Here is a 13947-nt window from a genome sequence, read left to right as displayed (position 1 = left end):
AAATCGAAATGGTTTCCAACACAGTGATGGGGGCTCCCCAAACAATCTACGCTCCAACGATGGTGAGAACCATTCTGATGGGGGTTCCGCAAATAATCTACCCGCCAACCATGGTGAGAACCATTCTGATGGGGGTTCCGCAAACAATCTATCCTCCAACGATGGTGAGAACCATTCTGATGGGGGTTCCGCAAACAATCTAAGTGCCAACGATAGTGAGAACCATTCTGATGGGGGTTCCGCAAACAATCTACGCGCCAACGATGGTGAGAACCATTCTGATGGGGGTTCCACAAACAATCTACGCACCAACGATGGTGAGAACCATTCTGATGGGGGTTCCGCAAACAATCTACGAGCCAACGATGGTGAGAACAATTCTGATGGGGGTTCCGCAAACAATCTACGCGCCAACGATGGTGAGAACAATTCTGATGGGGGTTCCCCAACAATCTATCCTCCAACGATGGTGAGAACCATTCTGATGGGGGTTCCGCAAACAATCTACGAGCCAACGATGGTGAGAACCATTCTGATGGGGGTTCCGCAAACAATCTACGCGCCAACGATGGTGAGAACCATTCTAATGGGGGTTCCGCAAACAATCTACGCGCCAACGATGGTGAGAACCATTCTGATGGGGGTTCCGCAAACAATCTACGAGCCAACGATGGTGAGAACAATTCTGATGGGGGTTCCGCAAACAATCTACGCGCCAACGATGGTGAGAACCATTCTGATGGGGGTTCCGCAAACAATCTACGCTCCAACAATGGATGAGAATCACTCTGATGGGAGTTCCCACAGCAATCTACGCTCCAACGATGGTAAACTCCCTAAATGTACACAGGGTGTGTTAAGCAAGGGCCAAAGTAAACTCTACTCTCCTCACAAGAGAAATGTATCTGCCAATGCTGAAACCTGGCCAAGCTAGAGCTAGATAGACCGTGTAGTTGTCAGGCCCTTTGGGAAGGTGCAGACTACAAGGGTCTGTAGAGTCCATTCTCTTCACAGGACAGCACTAGACTGAACACAAAGGCTGATGCTCCAAAATATCTGAATATCCAAAGCTGGTCCCACACAACCTTGTAGGTTAGGAGTCCCTCTGAAGGGATAAGGGGCGGTATCACAGACACGCCACTCCACCCCCCTACCACCGGCACATCACTCCGAACAGGCACGCCACTGTACCCCCTTCCCACAGGCACGCCACTCCGCCCCCCTTCCCACAGGCACGCCACTCCGCCCCCCTTCCCGCAGGCACGCCACTCCGCCCCCCTTCCCGCAGGCACGCCACTCCGCCCCCCTTCCCGCAGGCACGCCACTACACCCCCTTCCCACAGGCACGTCACTACACCCCCTTCCCACAGGCACGTCACTACACCCCCTTCCCACAGGCATGCCACTACACCCCCTTCCCACAGAAAGGGCACTTACCTATTTCTGGCACTGTGGCCCCGCGTTTTACATCACCAGCCAGGAGCTCATTGACTTTAGTGACAATCCAGCCGAACATACGGGAGTAGACGACCCGGGCGATGGAGTCTCTGGCATCTGTGTGAGAAGAGAAGGATGAAGTGTACAGCCCCTCCCCACAGACTGTCTGTGATTGGAGGATTACAGGGACCCAGGTGTGGACTGGATAGACAACAGACATTCAATTGGTTAATAGGTGTCCTTAGAAGTGAACCTGATTCAGTGATGGAAACATTACATTTATCTACCCAATATTCCATTGATTACTGATGACCCATTTCATATGCCGCCCTAGATAGTATGCCAATTTTGGATTACCAACTATGTTTATTATGAGGTTACCCTATCTGGGGGGATGGATTCTACCGCCTCACCCTTTGGGAGCTGCGATGCGCGCCGCGGCATTCCCCCGCCCCCCTGTCTATTGACTACGGGGTCGGGGGGACGCACTCGCTGCGCATCGACGCCACGCCCCTCACGCACACGGTTGCGTCATTCGTTGACGCTACGTGATGACGTTTCGAGTTTCCATCTGCATGTGTCAATGGGGAGGAGTCGGGCGCCTGCGCATAAGAGATTCTGCTTGTGCGCGGTTCTCACTCCTCTCCAGCATGCTTGAAGTGACGTTCAGTGGGGCAGACGCTGACAGGCACGGTCTCTCCCCTCCTTCACTACCACCCTCCATTACCATCACCTATTCATATTACATTCATTTACTTTAGGAACAATGATCATTACTTTTATTCTTGTTGTCCCCAGGTTTTGTTGGTGGTTCTATAGCCACCACTCTATTTCACATTTACTTTACTCACTTTCTTGTTTGTCACCTTTGTCTTGTTTCGGTCTGGTCTTCTAATTTCACCAGTCTCTTCCTTGACCTCTGCCTTTCCTAGCCAAGCTCATTACCCTGATGCATGGCCTCTACACGTTTTTTACAGAAGCTCTTTGGGCTCATACTCACCACCTAACCTTGGACAAGGCACTTACCATTTCATCACTTTACATCCTGAGATCGGATCTCTGTTGCCGCCAATCTGCCTCCACGTCAGCTCCCGGTGGGGTAATTACCTACCCCCCTTGCTTGATGCCTCTGATCAACAATTTTACCTCCTATCTTGCTTTACCAATTACCCTAGGTAAGAGTGTTTGGACCACTTAGTCGTGCTCCCCCTCTTCCCTTTCTAGTTACTTACCCCTAACTAGTATTCTACTACCATTTATCTTTTACTATAGGTATCCTTGGCCTCTGCTTGCTCCTGATGAGTGGAACGTATCCACGAAACGCGTCGAGCTTACCTTATAGATGATATGTCACTTTAATCATGGATACCACCATGGGCATTTGAACGTTCGAATCATGTACCCTATATTATATTTTTTATGAATCGACATCATTTTGGATACACTGCTGATCACAGTACTTATGTGTTACATTGTTTACCATGTCATTATTTCAACTTTCCATGATCGCCTAGTCATGCTACTATTTTATACTCTATACGTAATTATTGAATTACCATGCATACCCACCATGCAATACTGCTGGCTGCATTGGTTATCACTTGCTACATTGTTACCAATATTACCTGTCATGATGGACAGATCATGCTTTTATTTTTCAATTTTACTGTTAACAACTACTACTGATTGCTGTTGATCACAGTCTATACCATGTGTTACATTGTTTACTATGTCTATGTTGGAACTCATCGAGGTCGATCAGTCATTTCTCCATCATGCACTCTAACATACTTATTGATCTACCATGTATATTCACCATGCATCTATGCTGGTTACATCGTTGTGTTACTTTGGCTATCATGATATTATTGGAATGTTTATGACTGATCGATCATGTTCCCACTATGAATTTTAACATATTATTTATCACTATGTATCTACAACAGCCTTTCTCAACCAGTGTGCCTCGGGGTCAGTGGAGAGAAGGCTGTCAGATGAGCCTGCTCTCCTGCAGAACTGTGAAAAGCTCTGTCGGCTTTAAAAGTGAAAGTAAAGTGCAGAGGAGTGTGCTGTGCTCTCTGCTTCCCCCTAGAGTGCAGTACTCAGCTGTGTGTGTGTGCACATGTGAGTATCTGTCTGTATGTGTATATGCGTGTGTAAGCATGTTTCTGTATTTGTGTATGTTATTTTTAATCCTGCCCCCCCCCCCCCCATTCCTGTACCATCAGAATGACTTTTGTAGGGCTTGTTTGATAGCAGCAAGGACTGCTGCTCCTCTGAAAAGCAATCCATGCACAGATCGCTTTTCATAGGTATTTGACAGGCGGTAAAGAGGCATTATGTTGCCTCTTCACCACCTGTTTTGAGCCCATAAAAGCAGCATCACTACACCGCAACTGTGTGCATTGCAGTGGTAGTTGCAGTGCAGCCCCATTCACCCTCGGTATACCTCCAGTTGCAGCCACAGCATGTGAACACCCCAGCTGCTGCCTCTGCAGCTAAAGGTCGGGGGTGGTAAAAACAGCTCAACCATGTTGTTTTACCGCCCCTATGACATGTGAACAAGCCCTTGGTTCATATCTGTGTAGCTGCATGTAGGGCAGCCCATTTATTCCAATGGGCTTCTGTACCCACAAAAATGCAGGGAAACCTTTTTTTTTTTTTTTTAATTGCACTGCAGCAAAAGCACCCCACAGCACCGCACATTTTCCAATATGTGGGGTACCATTAAGAATTAATGGTACCCCCTAAAGAGCAGAGCATTTGTCTGTGTGTCAGGAATGAGCGCGATTTTGCGCGTGTTCTGCGACACACCGTAATGTGAACCAAGCCTTGGACTGGGGTGCCTCAAGACTGAAAATACTTTTTAAGGGCGCCCCGACTGGAAAAAGGTTGAGAAACACTGATCTACAATGCAACGTATCCATATGTGTATACTAATAAACAGCCTATTTTACTTACCCACTGATTCGTTCTGCCCTTAATGTTTCGTTTCATTTAAAGTCCCAAATTCTCCCTAGTCCGTAGAAGTGAAATGACAGGTCCACCTTACTGACCCAGATACCAGACGACGTGTAACGGGTCCACAGGCCCTCAGAAATGGCCCTCAGCCCTCCAGCATGGAGCTGACCACTGACATCTACAGAAGCTTTTTGTTGACCCTCTAGAGCGCATGTGTCAAACACAAGGCCCGCGGGCCAAACCCAGCCCTCGTGGTCATTTTATGTGGCCCTCGCACCTCTCCTGCAGCTGTGGCACCTCCCTCATCTCAGTCTCCACCTTGTCCTAGCAGTCGGCATTAGAGAGGACAGAACTCTTCCTACAGATCCTGTGCTTCTCTGTGCAGCCCCAGAGAGGTTTGTCTCTGCCCCTTCCCCCATCTCAGTAGTCGGCAGCAGAGAGGAGGGAAGAACTCTTCCTACAGATCCTGTGCAGCCCCAGAGAGGTTCGTCTCTGCCCCTTCCCCCATCTCAGTAGTCGGCAGCAGAGAGGAGGGCAGAACTCTTCCTACAGATCCTGCACCTCTCTGTGCAGCCGTAGCACCCCCTCATCTCCACCTCCCCTGGTCTCAGCATTCAGAAGATTACAGCAGCTGACTCTTGACTTATGGTGGGGGTGTGGAGGGGGGAAGCTTTTGACATCTGATGTAAGGGGGAAAGGGATGTTCTGGACATGTAGTCCTACAGACACAACCGGCCCTTTGAGGGCAACCATAATGTTTATGCAGCCAATGACGAAGAGTGGTCCTCAACCCCGGTCCTCAAGTGCCCCCAACAGGCCGCGATTTGGGAATTTCTCTCTAAAATAACAACCCAATGGCCCAGATTCACAAAACACTTACGCCGACGTAAGTGCAAATGTGCGCCAGACCCACAAACAGATATGCGCCTAAAACCAGGCTACACCCCGCCGACGTAGGGTGGGCGCACATTTAGGCTGGGCGAATGGTGACGCTCCCATTAATTAGCCAAATGAGGGAAATACGACGATTCATGAACGTACGTGCGCCCGACGTAGGCTACGCGAGGTGCGCATAAGTTGTACGTCCGGCGTAAAGTTAAGCCCCCTAAAGGAGGCGCAACCCGGCAACAGACATGCACAGGTCTGCACCAGGGAACACAAGCCGGCGTATTGTGCGTTGGACGTGTGTCTGGCTGGGCGTAGGTTACGTTCATGGCGTACACGGTGATCCGGCGTAGTTTAGGCAGTTGTTCCAACGTGGTTGTGAGCAGGGGGATGCGTCCACGTCACGGCGCATGCGCAGTTTGTGATACGTATCTGTCTGGCGCTCGGCCCATCATTTGCATGGGGTCACGCCTCATTTGCATGGGTCACGCCCACTTCCACCTACGCCGGTTTACGCCTTAGAAACCCACGCCACCCTGGCGCAGCGTTGGGAGCACTGGCTTGCTGAATTCCATGCTTGCCTCTCTGCGCTGCGTTGGCGTAGGGTACGGTGGTTATTCTACGGCGGCGTAATGTGCGCCGTGCTCTCTGTGAATCTGGGCCTTGGACTTTAAAGCACCTGTGCAAGATAAAGGAAAACCTGCAAACATGGCCTGTTGGGGGAACTTGAGGAGCGAAGTTGAGAACCTCTGATCTAAAGGATGTCACTGAGCCAACCCCCCACCCAACCAAAAGAGCGGAGGAGTGTGATGCAAGAGGATTGGACTTTACTAATGAGATCAATACTTGTGATTGGTCACATTGTACAGCAATCAGCAGATTATTGTACAGAATGAAATCAGGATTTGGCAGACATCAGACACGATATCGATCTTCTCCATGTGGACATTAGAGCCCCGCCATGTTGGGTACCCAGGTGAGACTTTCTTATAGGTTTGGGTGAACGTTTGTTATGACTGTAATTTAGTCATATCAGGATTTATGGAATATAAGAAGGATGAAAAAGGCGGAACCAGGCAAAGGAAGCCACGCCTCCACCAAGGTATAAAATGACAGCGTGGTGCTACTCTAACCTATGGAAGTTCCCACACTGGGGGGGGAGCCGAGAACTGCCTTACACTGATTGGTCAGACTGGTGGAAATGTCCCAGGAATATTCCACTCCCCCGATCTGACGCTTCTTACCCTCTGCCTGCTGCTGGGTGTGTAACCTCCGGATCGTCTCCCCCCGCATCACAGAGATGGTACAGACCAAACAGTCCTGGAGGTCCTCTTCCTGCACCCCAAACTGGCCCTGAAAAATGCAACATTAGATCCACAGAAGCCGGGAAACCCCTCTGTACCCCCCCCCATATTCCACCCCTTTCCATACCCCCCCAACTCACCCCACACTCTCTGTACTCCCAACTTTACATATCATACCCTTCATTATACACCCCCCCAAACCTCATCTCAATTCTTCTCTGTACCCCCCTGACCCCCTTCTGTATCACACTCCCTAGGAACCCCCAAACCTCATCTCAATTCTTCTCTGTACCCCCCTGACCCCCTCTGTATCACACTCCCTAGGAACCCCCAAACCTCATCTCAATTCTTCTCTGTACCCCCCTGACCCCCTCTGTATCACACTCCCTAGGAACCCCCAACCCACGTCTCAATTCTTCTCTGTAGCCCCCGGACCCCCTTCTGTATCACACTCCCTAGGAACCCCCAAACCTCATCTCAATTCTTCTCTGTACCCCCCTGACCCCCCTCTGTATCACACTCCCTAGGAACCCCCAACCCACGTCTCAATTCTTCTCTGTACCCCCCGGACCCCCTTCTGTATCACACTCCCTAGGAACCCCCAAACCTCATCTCAATTCTTCTCTGTACCCCCCTGACCCCCTCTGTATCACACTCCCTAGGAACCCCCAACCCTTGTCTCAATTTTTCTCTGTAGCCCCCCCCCCCTTATCACACTCAATAATACACCCCCTTCTGTACTCCCAACCCACATATCACACTCTCTGTACCCCCCAGACATCCTCCATATTACATTCCCTCCAATCCCCCCCAACCCACGCCTCAATTCTCCTCCACGCACCCCACACCCCCCTCTGTACCCCTCAAACCTCATCTCAATTCAGTACCCATCCCCCTCGTATCTCATTTCCTCTGTACCCCCCCCCCCCCCACACCCATGTATCACATCCCACCCCGTGTCCCCCAACCCTTGTGTCAATTCTCCTCTGTACAAACCACCTATATCACATCCCCCTCTGTGCCCCCCTCCCCCACCCTACATATCAATTCTTCTCTTTAACCTCCTCCCCCACATATGTCACATCTCTGTACCCCCCCCCCCCAGTGTATTATACAATGCACAGGCCCTCCCAATAATGACTCTCTTACCGCAGCAGCTTTCAGCCACCCGCAGGACTCGCCATCCACCGTGACCCCCCCGGAGTCCTGAGCAACGAACAGGATGTTCCCCAGAGACAGGACCCCAGAGAGGAGGGTCTTCAGGTCTAACTCCTCCTGTGGGAGGGACAAAGGATGACATCACAATGAACGAGCTGTGCTGTATGGGAAAAGGCGGAGTTATGGGCGGAGCTATCCGGGCGCAGCAAAACCCAGAAAGTTCCATCCATCTGAAGAGATCTCACCCCCAGTCATCCAGAGCAACATCACCCAACCAATCACATATCCCGGTTGGGAAAGAACACGCTGCGACCTCGGCGTACACTTACCTGATCAGGAAATCTCTGGAATGAATTGGTACCAACCTGAGTCTGGAAGCCGACCATGCGCATGGCGTTGCACAGTGTGTGGTAGCGCTCCGCCCAGTCCCCTGAATACGACTCCTCCTGACCGATGTATCTACAACCAGAGAAGAGGAACTCAGTCCAGCATGAATCTTACCGGCCGCGTACAGCCTGTACCACGGGGGCGGGGCTCACATAGCAAGAGGCCGGGCACACACCGCGGGGACAGGGCACACACACAAAGGGGCGGGGCTCATACAGCAAGGGGTGGAGCACACACCACGGGGACAGGGCACACACGGCGGGGGCCGGGCACACACAGCAAGAGGCATGGGCACACACCCCGGGGACAGGGCACACACACAAAGGGGCGGGGTTCATACAGCAAGGGGCCGGGCACACACTGCGGGGACAGGGCACACACAGAAAGGGGCGGGGCTCATACAGCAAGGGGCCGGGCACACACAGCAAGGGGCAGGGCTCATACAGCAAGGGGCCGGGCACACACTGCGGGGACAGGGCACACACTGCGGGGACAGGGCACACACAGCAAGGGGCGGGGCTCACATAGCAAGAGGCCGGGCACACACCGCGGGGACAGGGCACACACAGCAAGGGGCGGGGAACACACAGCAAGGGGCGGAGCATACACCGCGGGGACAGGGCACACACAGAAAGGGGAGGGGCTCATACAGCAAGGGGCCGGGCACACACTGCGGGGACAGGGCACACACAGAAAGGGGCGGGGCTCATACAGCAAGGCGCCGGGCACACACAGCAAGGGGCGGGGCACAGACAGCAAGGGGCAGGGCACACACCACGGGGACAGGGCACACACGGCGGGGGCCGGGCACACACAGCAAGGGGCGGGGCACACACAGCAAGAGGTGGGGCACACACCACAGGGACAGGGCACACACCGCGGGGACAGGGCACACACACAAAGGGGCAGGGCTCATACAGCAAGGGGCGGAGCACACACCACGGGGACAGGGCACACACGGCGGGGGCCGGGCACACACAGCAAGAGGCCGGGCACACACCGCGGGGACAGGGCACACACACAAAGGGGCGGGGCTCATACAGCATGGGGCCGGGCACACACAGCAAGAGGCCAGGCACACACCGCGGGGACAGGGCACACACACAAAGGGGCGGGGCTCATACAGCAAGGGGCGGAGCACACACCACGGGGACAGGGCACACACAGCAAGGGGCGGGGAACACACAGCAAGGGGCGGAGCATACACCGCGGGGACAGGGCACACACAGAAAGGGGCGGGGCTCATACAGCAAGGGGCCGGGCACACACTGCGGGGACAGGGCACACACAGCAAGGGGCGGGGCACACACAGCAAGAGGTGGGGCACACACCACAAGGGGCGGAGCACACACCACGGGGACAGGGCACACACAGAAAGGGGCGGGTCTCATACAGCAAGGGGCCGGGCACACACTGCGGGGACAGGGCACACACAGTAAGAGGCGGGGCACACACAGTAAGAGGCGGGGCACACACAGCAAGAGGTGGGGCACACACAGCAAGAGGTGGGGCACACACCACAAGGGGCGGAGCACACACCACGGGGACAGGGCACACACAGAAAGGGGCGGGTCTCATACAGCAAGGGGCCGGGCACACACTGCGGGGACAGGGCACACACAGTAAGAGGCGGGGCACACACAGTAAGAGGCGGGGCACACACAGCAAGAGGTGGGGCAAACACAGCAAGAGGTGGGGCACACACAGTAAGAGGCGGGGCACACACAGCAAGAGGTGGGGCACACACAGCAAGGGGCGGAGCACACACCACGGGGACAGGGCACACACAGAAAGGGGCGGGTCTCATACAGCAAGGGGCCGGGCACACACTGCGGGGACAGGGCACACACAGCAAGGGGCGGGGCACACACAGCAAGGGGTGGGGCACACACAGCAAGAGGTGGGGCACACACAGCAAGGGGTGGGGCACACACACTTCTAGCCCAACATCTGTAGATCCAACCCCTTCCACATACATCCAATTAGACACCGTACCCCACACATTGGCCACCAATGCCACGCTCACATCCAGGATGGAAGGACTCCGAGGCTCATCGCTGGGGACATCCCTCAGCCAGTCCATCCTCTCCACTGATTGAAGGGGAGAGGGTTCCCCGGGACCCCTATGTTATATACAGTTAAACCATGAGGGAAATATCGGGTATTTGCCCCAGTAGAAGTCCTAGTCGGACGAAACGTGTCGGGCCAGGTACACCGCTCCCCATGTTGCTTTTATTCAATTTGTGATGAACATTTTGTATGTTGTTTGTTATTGAATAAAATCCCATTTGTTTTTGCCCGGCACCATTGGAAGCCCTCCCTCCTTTTTTCGTGTTCTTGGACGGGAGTTTTTTGGTTCCATTTGTGGTCACCACTTTCCAAGCTCACCTAATATCTTTGGATTACCTCGGGATTTCGTTTGGTCCGTCTACAATGATCAGGTCATCCGAGTCCAACGCATTTCCGATCGTGAACGGCTGTGTTCCATTTACAGTCACTTCCCTCCAGAAGCCATCCGAGGGTTCCGGATCCCTCGGATTGTCTGGCCTTCCTGCCACTCGAGAGTATCCATGCCGGACTGATCCGTTGTCGCCGACAGTCCGGTCCAGGAATTCCGGAAAACGTGGAGAAGTCGTTCCATAGCTTTGAAGACGCATTCCTTGTGCCGGTTCTTCTATGAAACCTTCATTTGTCACTTTACAAGCGTCTCTTGTGGATTTATCTTTCTCTTTTTACTCCCCCCCTTGGGATCTTGTTGTTGGTGATTTATATTTATCTCACTATTGTATCTCATTAGCGCCGCACATTTACCCCCCATTTGTCTTTGAATTTTGTCACATTCTTGTGTAGCTGGTTTTACTTTTTCTTTCCTCCGCAATAATCACCTCACATTCACAAATACCATGTGCATGCAGTGCCGATCCTGACCTCCCTGAGGCCCTAAGCGCCTTGCATAGTGAGCCTATAGGGCGGATCGGCCCAGGGTGCATGCAGTGCCGATCCTGACCTCCCTGGGGCCCTAAGCGCCTTGCATAGTGAGCCTATAGGGCGGATCGGCCCAGGGTGCATGCAGTGCCGATCCTGACCTCCCTGGGGCCCTAAGCGCCTTGCATAGTGAGCCTATAGGGCGGATCGGCCCAGGGTGCATGCAGTGCCGATCCTGACCTCCCTGGGGCCCTAAGCGCCTTGCGTAGTGAGCCTATAGGGCGGATCGGCCCAGGGTGCATGCAGTGCCGATCCTGACCTCCCTGGGGCCCTAAGCGCCTTGCATAGTGAGCCTATAGGGCGGATCGGACCAGGGTGCATGCAGTGCCGATCCTGACCTCCCTGGGGCCCTAAGCGCCTTGCATAGTGAGCCTATAGGGCGGATCGGACCAGGGTGCATGCAGTGCCGATCCTGACCTCCCTGGGGCCCTAAGCGCCTTGCATAGTGAGCCTATAGGGCGGATCGGACCAGGGTGCATGCAGTGCCGATCCTGACCTCCCTGGGGCCCTAAGCGCCTTGCATAGTGAGCCTATAGGACGGATCGGCCCAGGGTGCATGCAGTGCCGATCCTGACCTCCCTGGGGCCCTAAGCGCCTTGCATAGTGAGCCTATAGGGCGGATCGGCCCAGGGTGCATGCAGTGCCGATCCTGACCTCCCTGGGGCCCTAAGCGCCTTGCGTAGTGAGCCTATAGGGCGGATCGGCCCAGGGTGCATGCAGTGCCGATCCTGACCTCCCTGGGGCCCTAAGCGCCTTGTATAGTGAGCCTATAGGGCGGATCGGCCCAGGGTGCATGCAGTGCCGATCCTGACCTCCCTGGGGCCCTAAGCGCCTTGCATAGTGAGCCTATAGGACGGATCGGCCCAGGGTGCATGCAGTGCCGATCCTGACCTCCCTGGGGCCCTAAGCGCCTTGCATAGTGAGCCTATAGGGCGGATCGGCCCAGGGTGCATGCAGTGCCGATCCTGACCTCCCTGGGGCCCCAAGCGCCTTGCATAGTGAGCCTATAGGGCGGATCGGCCCAGGGTGCATGCAGTGCCGATCCTGACCTCCCTGGGGCCCCAAGCGCCTTGCATAGTGAGCCTATAGGGCGGATCGGCCCAGGGTGCATGCAGTGCCGATCCTGACCTCCCTGGGGCCCCAAGCGCCTTGCATAGTGAGCCTATAGGGCGGATCGGCCCAGGGTGCATGCAGTGCCGATCCTGACCTCCCTGGGGCCCTAAGCGCCTTGCATAGTGAGCCTATAGAGCGGATCGGCCCAGGGTGCATGCAGTGCCGATCCTGACCTCCCTGGGGCCCTAAGCGCCTTGCATAGTGAGCCTATAGGGCGGATCGGCCCAGGGTGCATGCAGTGCCGATCCTGACCTCCCTGAGGCCCTAAGCGCCTTGCATAGTGAGCCTATAGGGCGGATCGGCCCAGGATGCATGCAGTGCCGATCCTAACCTCCCTGGGGCCCTAAGCGCCTTGCATAGTAAGCCTATAGGACGGATCGGCCCAGGGTGCATGCAGTGCCGATCCTGACCTCCCTGGGGCCCTAAGCGCCTTGCATAGTGAGCCTATAGGGCGGATCGGCCCAGGGTGCATGCAGTGCCGATCCTGACCTCCCTGGGGCCCTAAGCGCCTTGCATAGTGAGCCTATAGGGCGGATCGGCCCTGGGTGCATGCAGTGCCGATCCTGACCTCCCTGAGGCCCTAAGCGCCTTGCGTAGTGAGCCTATAGGGCGGATCGGCCCAGGGTGCATGCAGTGCCGATCCTGACCTCCCTGGGGCCCTAAGCGCCTTGTATAGTGAGTCTATAGGGCGGATCGGCCCAGGGTGCATGCAGTGCCGATCCTGACCTCCCTGGGGCCCTAAGCGCCTTGCATAGTGAGCCTATAGGGCGGATCGGACCAGGGTGCATGCAGTGCCGATCCTGACCTCCCTGGGGCCCTAAGCGCCTTGCATAGTGAGCCTATAGGGCGGATCGGCCCAGGGTGCATGCAGTGCCGATCCTGACCTCCCTGGGGCCCTAAGCGCCTTGCGTAGTGAGTCTATAGGACGGATCGGCCCAGGGTGCATGCAGTGCCGATCCTGACCTCCCTGGGGCCCTAAGCGCCTTGCATAGTGAGCCTATAGGGCGGATCGGCCCAGGGTGCATGCAGTGCCGATCCTGACCTCCCTGGGGCCCTAAGCGCCTTGCATAGTGAGCCTATAGGGCGGATCGGCCCAGGGTGCATGCAGTGCCGATCCTGACCTCCCTGGGGCCCTAAGCGCCTTGCATAGTGAGCCTATAGGGCGGATCGGCCCAGGGTGCATGCAGTGCCGATCCTGACCTCCCTGGGGCCCTAAGCGCCTTGCGTAGTGAGCCTATAGGGCGGATCGGCCCAGGGTGCATGCAGTGCCGATCCTGACCTCCCTGGGGCCCTAAGCGCCTTGCATAGTGAGCCTATAGGGCGGATCGGCCCAGGGTGCATGCAGTGCCGATCCTGACCTCCCTGGGGCCCTAAGCGCCTTGCATAGTGAGCCTATAGGGCGGATCGGCCCAGGGTGCATGCAGTGCCGATCCTGACCTCCCTGGGGCCCTAAGCGCCTTGCATAGTGAGCCTATAGGGCGGATCGGCCCAGGGTGCATGCAGTGCCGATCCTGACCTCCCTGGGGCCCTAAGCGCCTTGCATAGTGAGCCTATAGGACGGATCGGCCCAGGGTGCATGCAGTGCCGATCCTGACCTCCCTGGGGCCCTAAGCGCCTTGCATAGTGAGCCTATAGAGCGGATCGGCCCAGGGTGCATGCAGTGCCGATCCTGACCTCCCTGGGGCCCTAAGCGCCTTGCATAGTGAGCCTATAGGGC

The 13947-nt window shown here is 55.4% G+C and overlaps 1 protein-coding gene across 1 annotated transcript in view; it reads right to left on the bottom strand.

Moving 5' to 3' along the window:
• Positions 1 to 13947, bottom strand: part of LOC120924755 (myosin-IIIb-like) — a 126322-nt gene that overhangs the window by 54051 nt on the left and 58324 nt on the right. The window contains exons 7-10 of the mRNA XM_040335781.1: positions 8111 to 8204; positions 7737 to 7862; positions 6528 to 6636; positions 1438 to 1554 (exon numbers count right to left, since the gene is read on the bottom strand). Coding sequence (XP_040191715.1) covers positions 1438 to 1554; positions 6528 to 6636; positions 7737 to 7862; positions 8111 to 8204 — 446 coding nt within the window. The remainder of the gene's footprint in view (positions 1 to 1437; positions 1555 to 6527; positions 6637 to 7736; positions 7863 to 8110; positions 8205 to 13947) is intronic.

This window comes from Rana temporaria, chromosome 1, assembly GCF_905171775.1.
Source record: "Rana temporaria chromosome 1, aRanTem1.1, whole genome shotgun sequence".
NCBI lineage: Eukaryota > Metazoa > Chordata > Amphibia > Anura > Ranidae > Rana > Rana temporaria.
The sequence above is the reverse complement of the archived record's forward strand: the minus strand, read 5'-3'. Positions and strand labels throughout refer to the sequence as shown.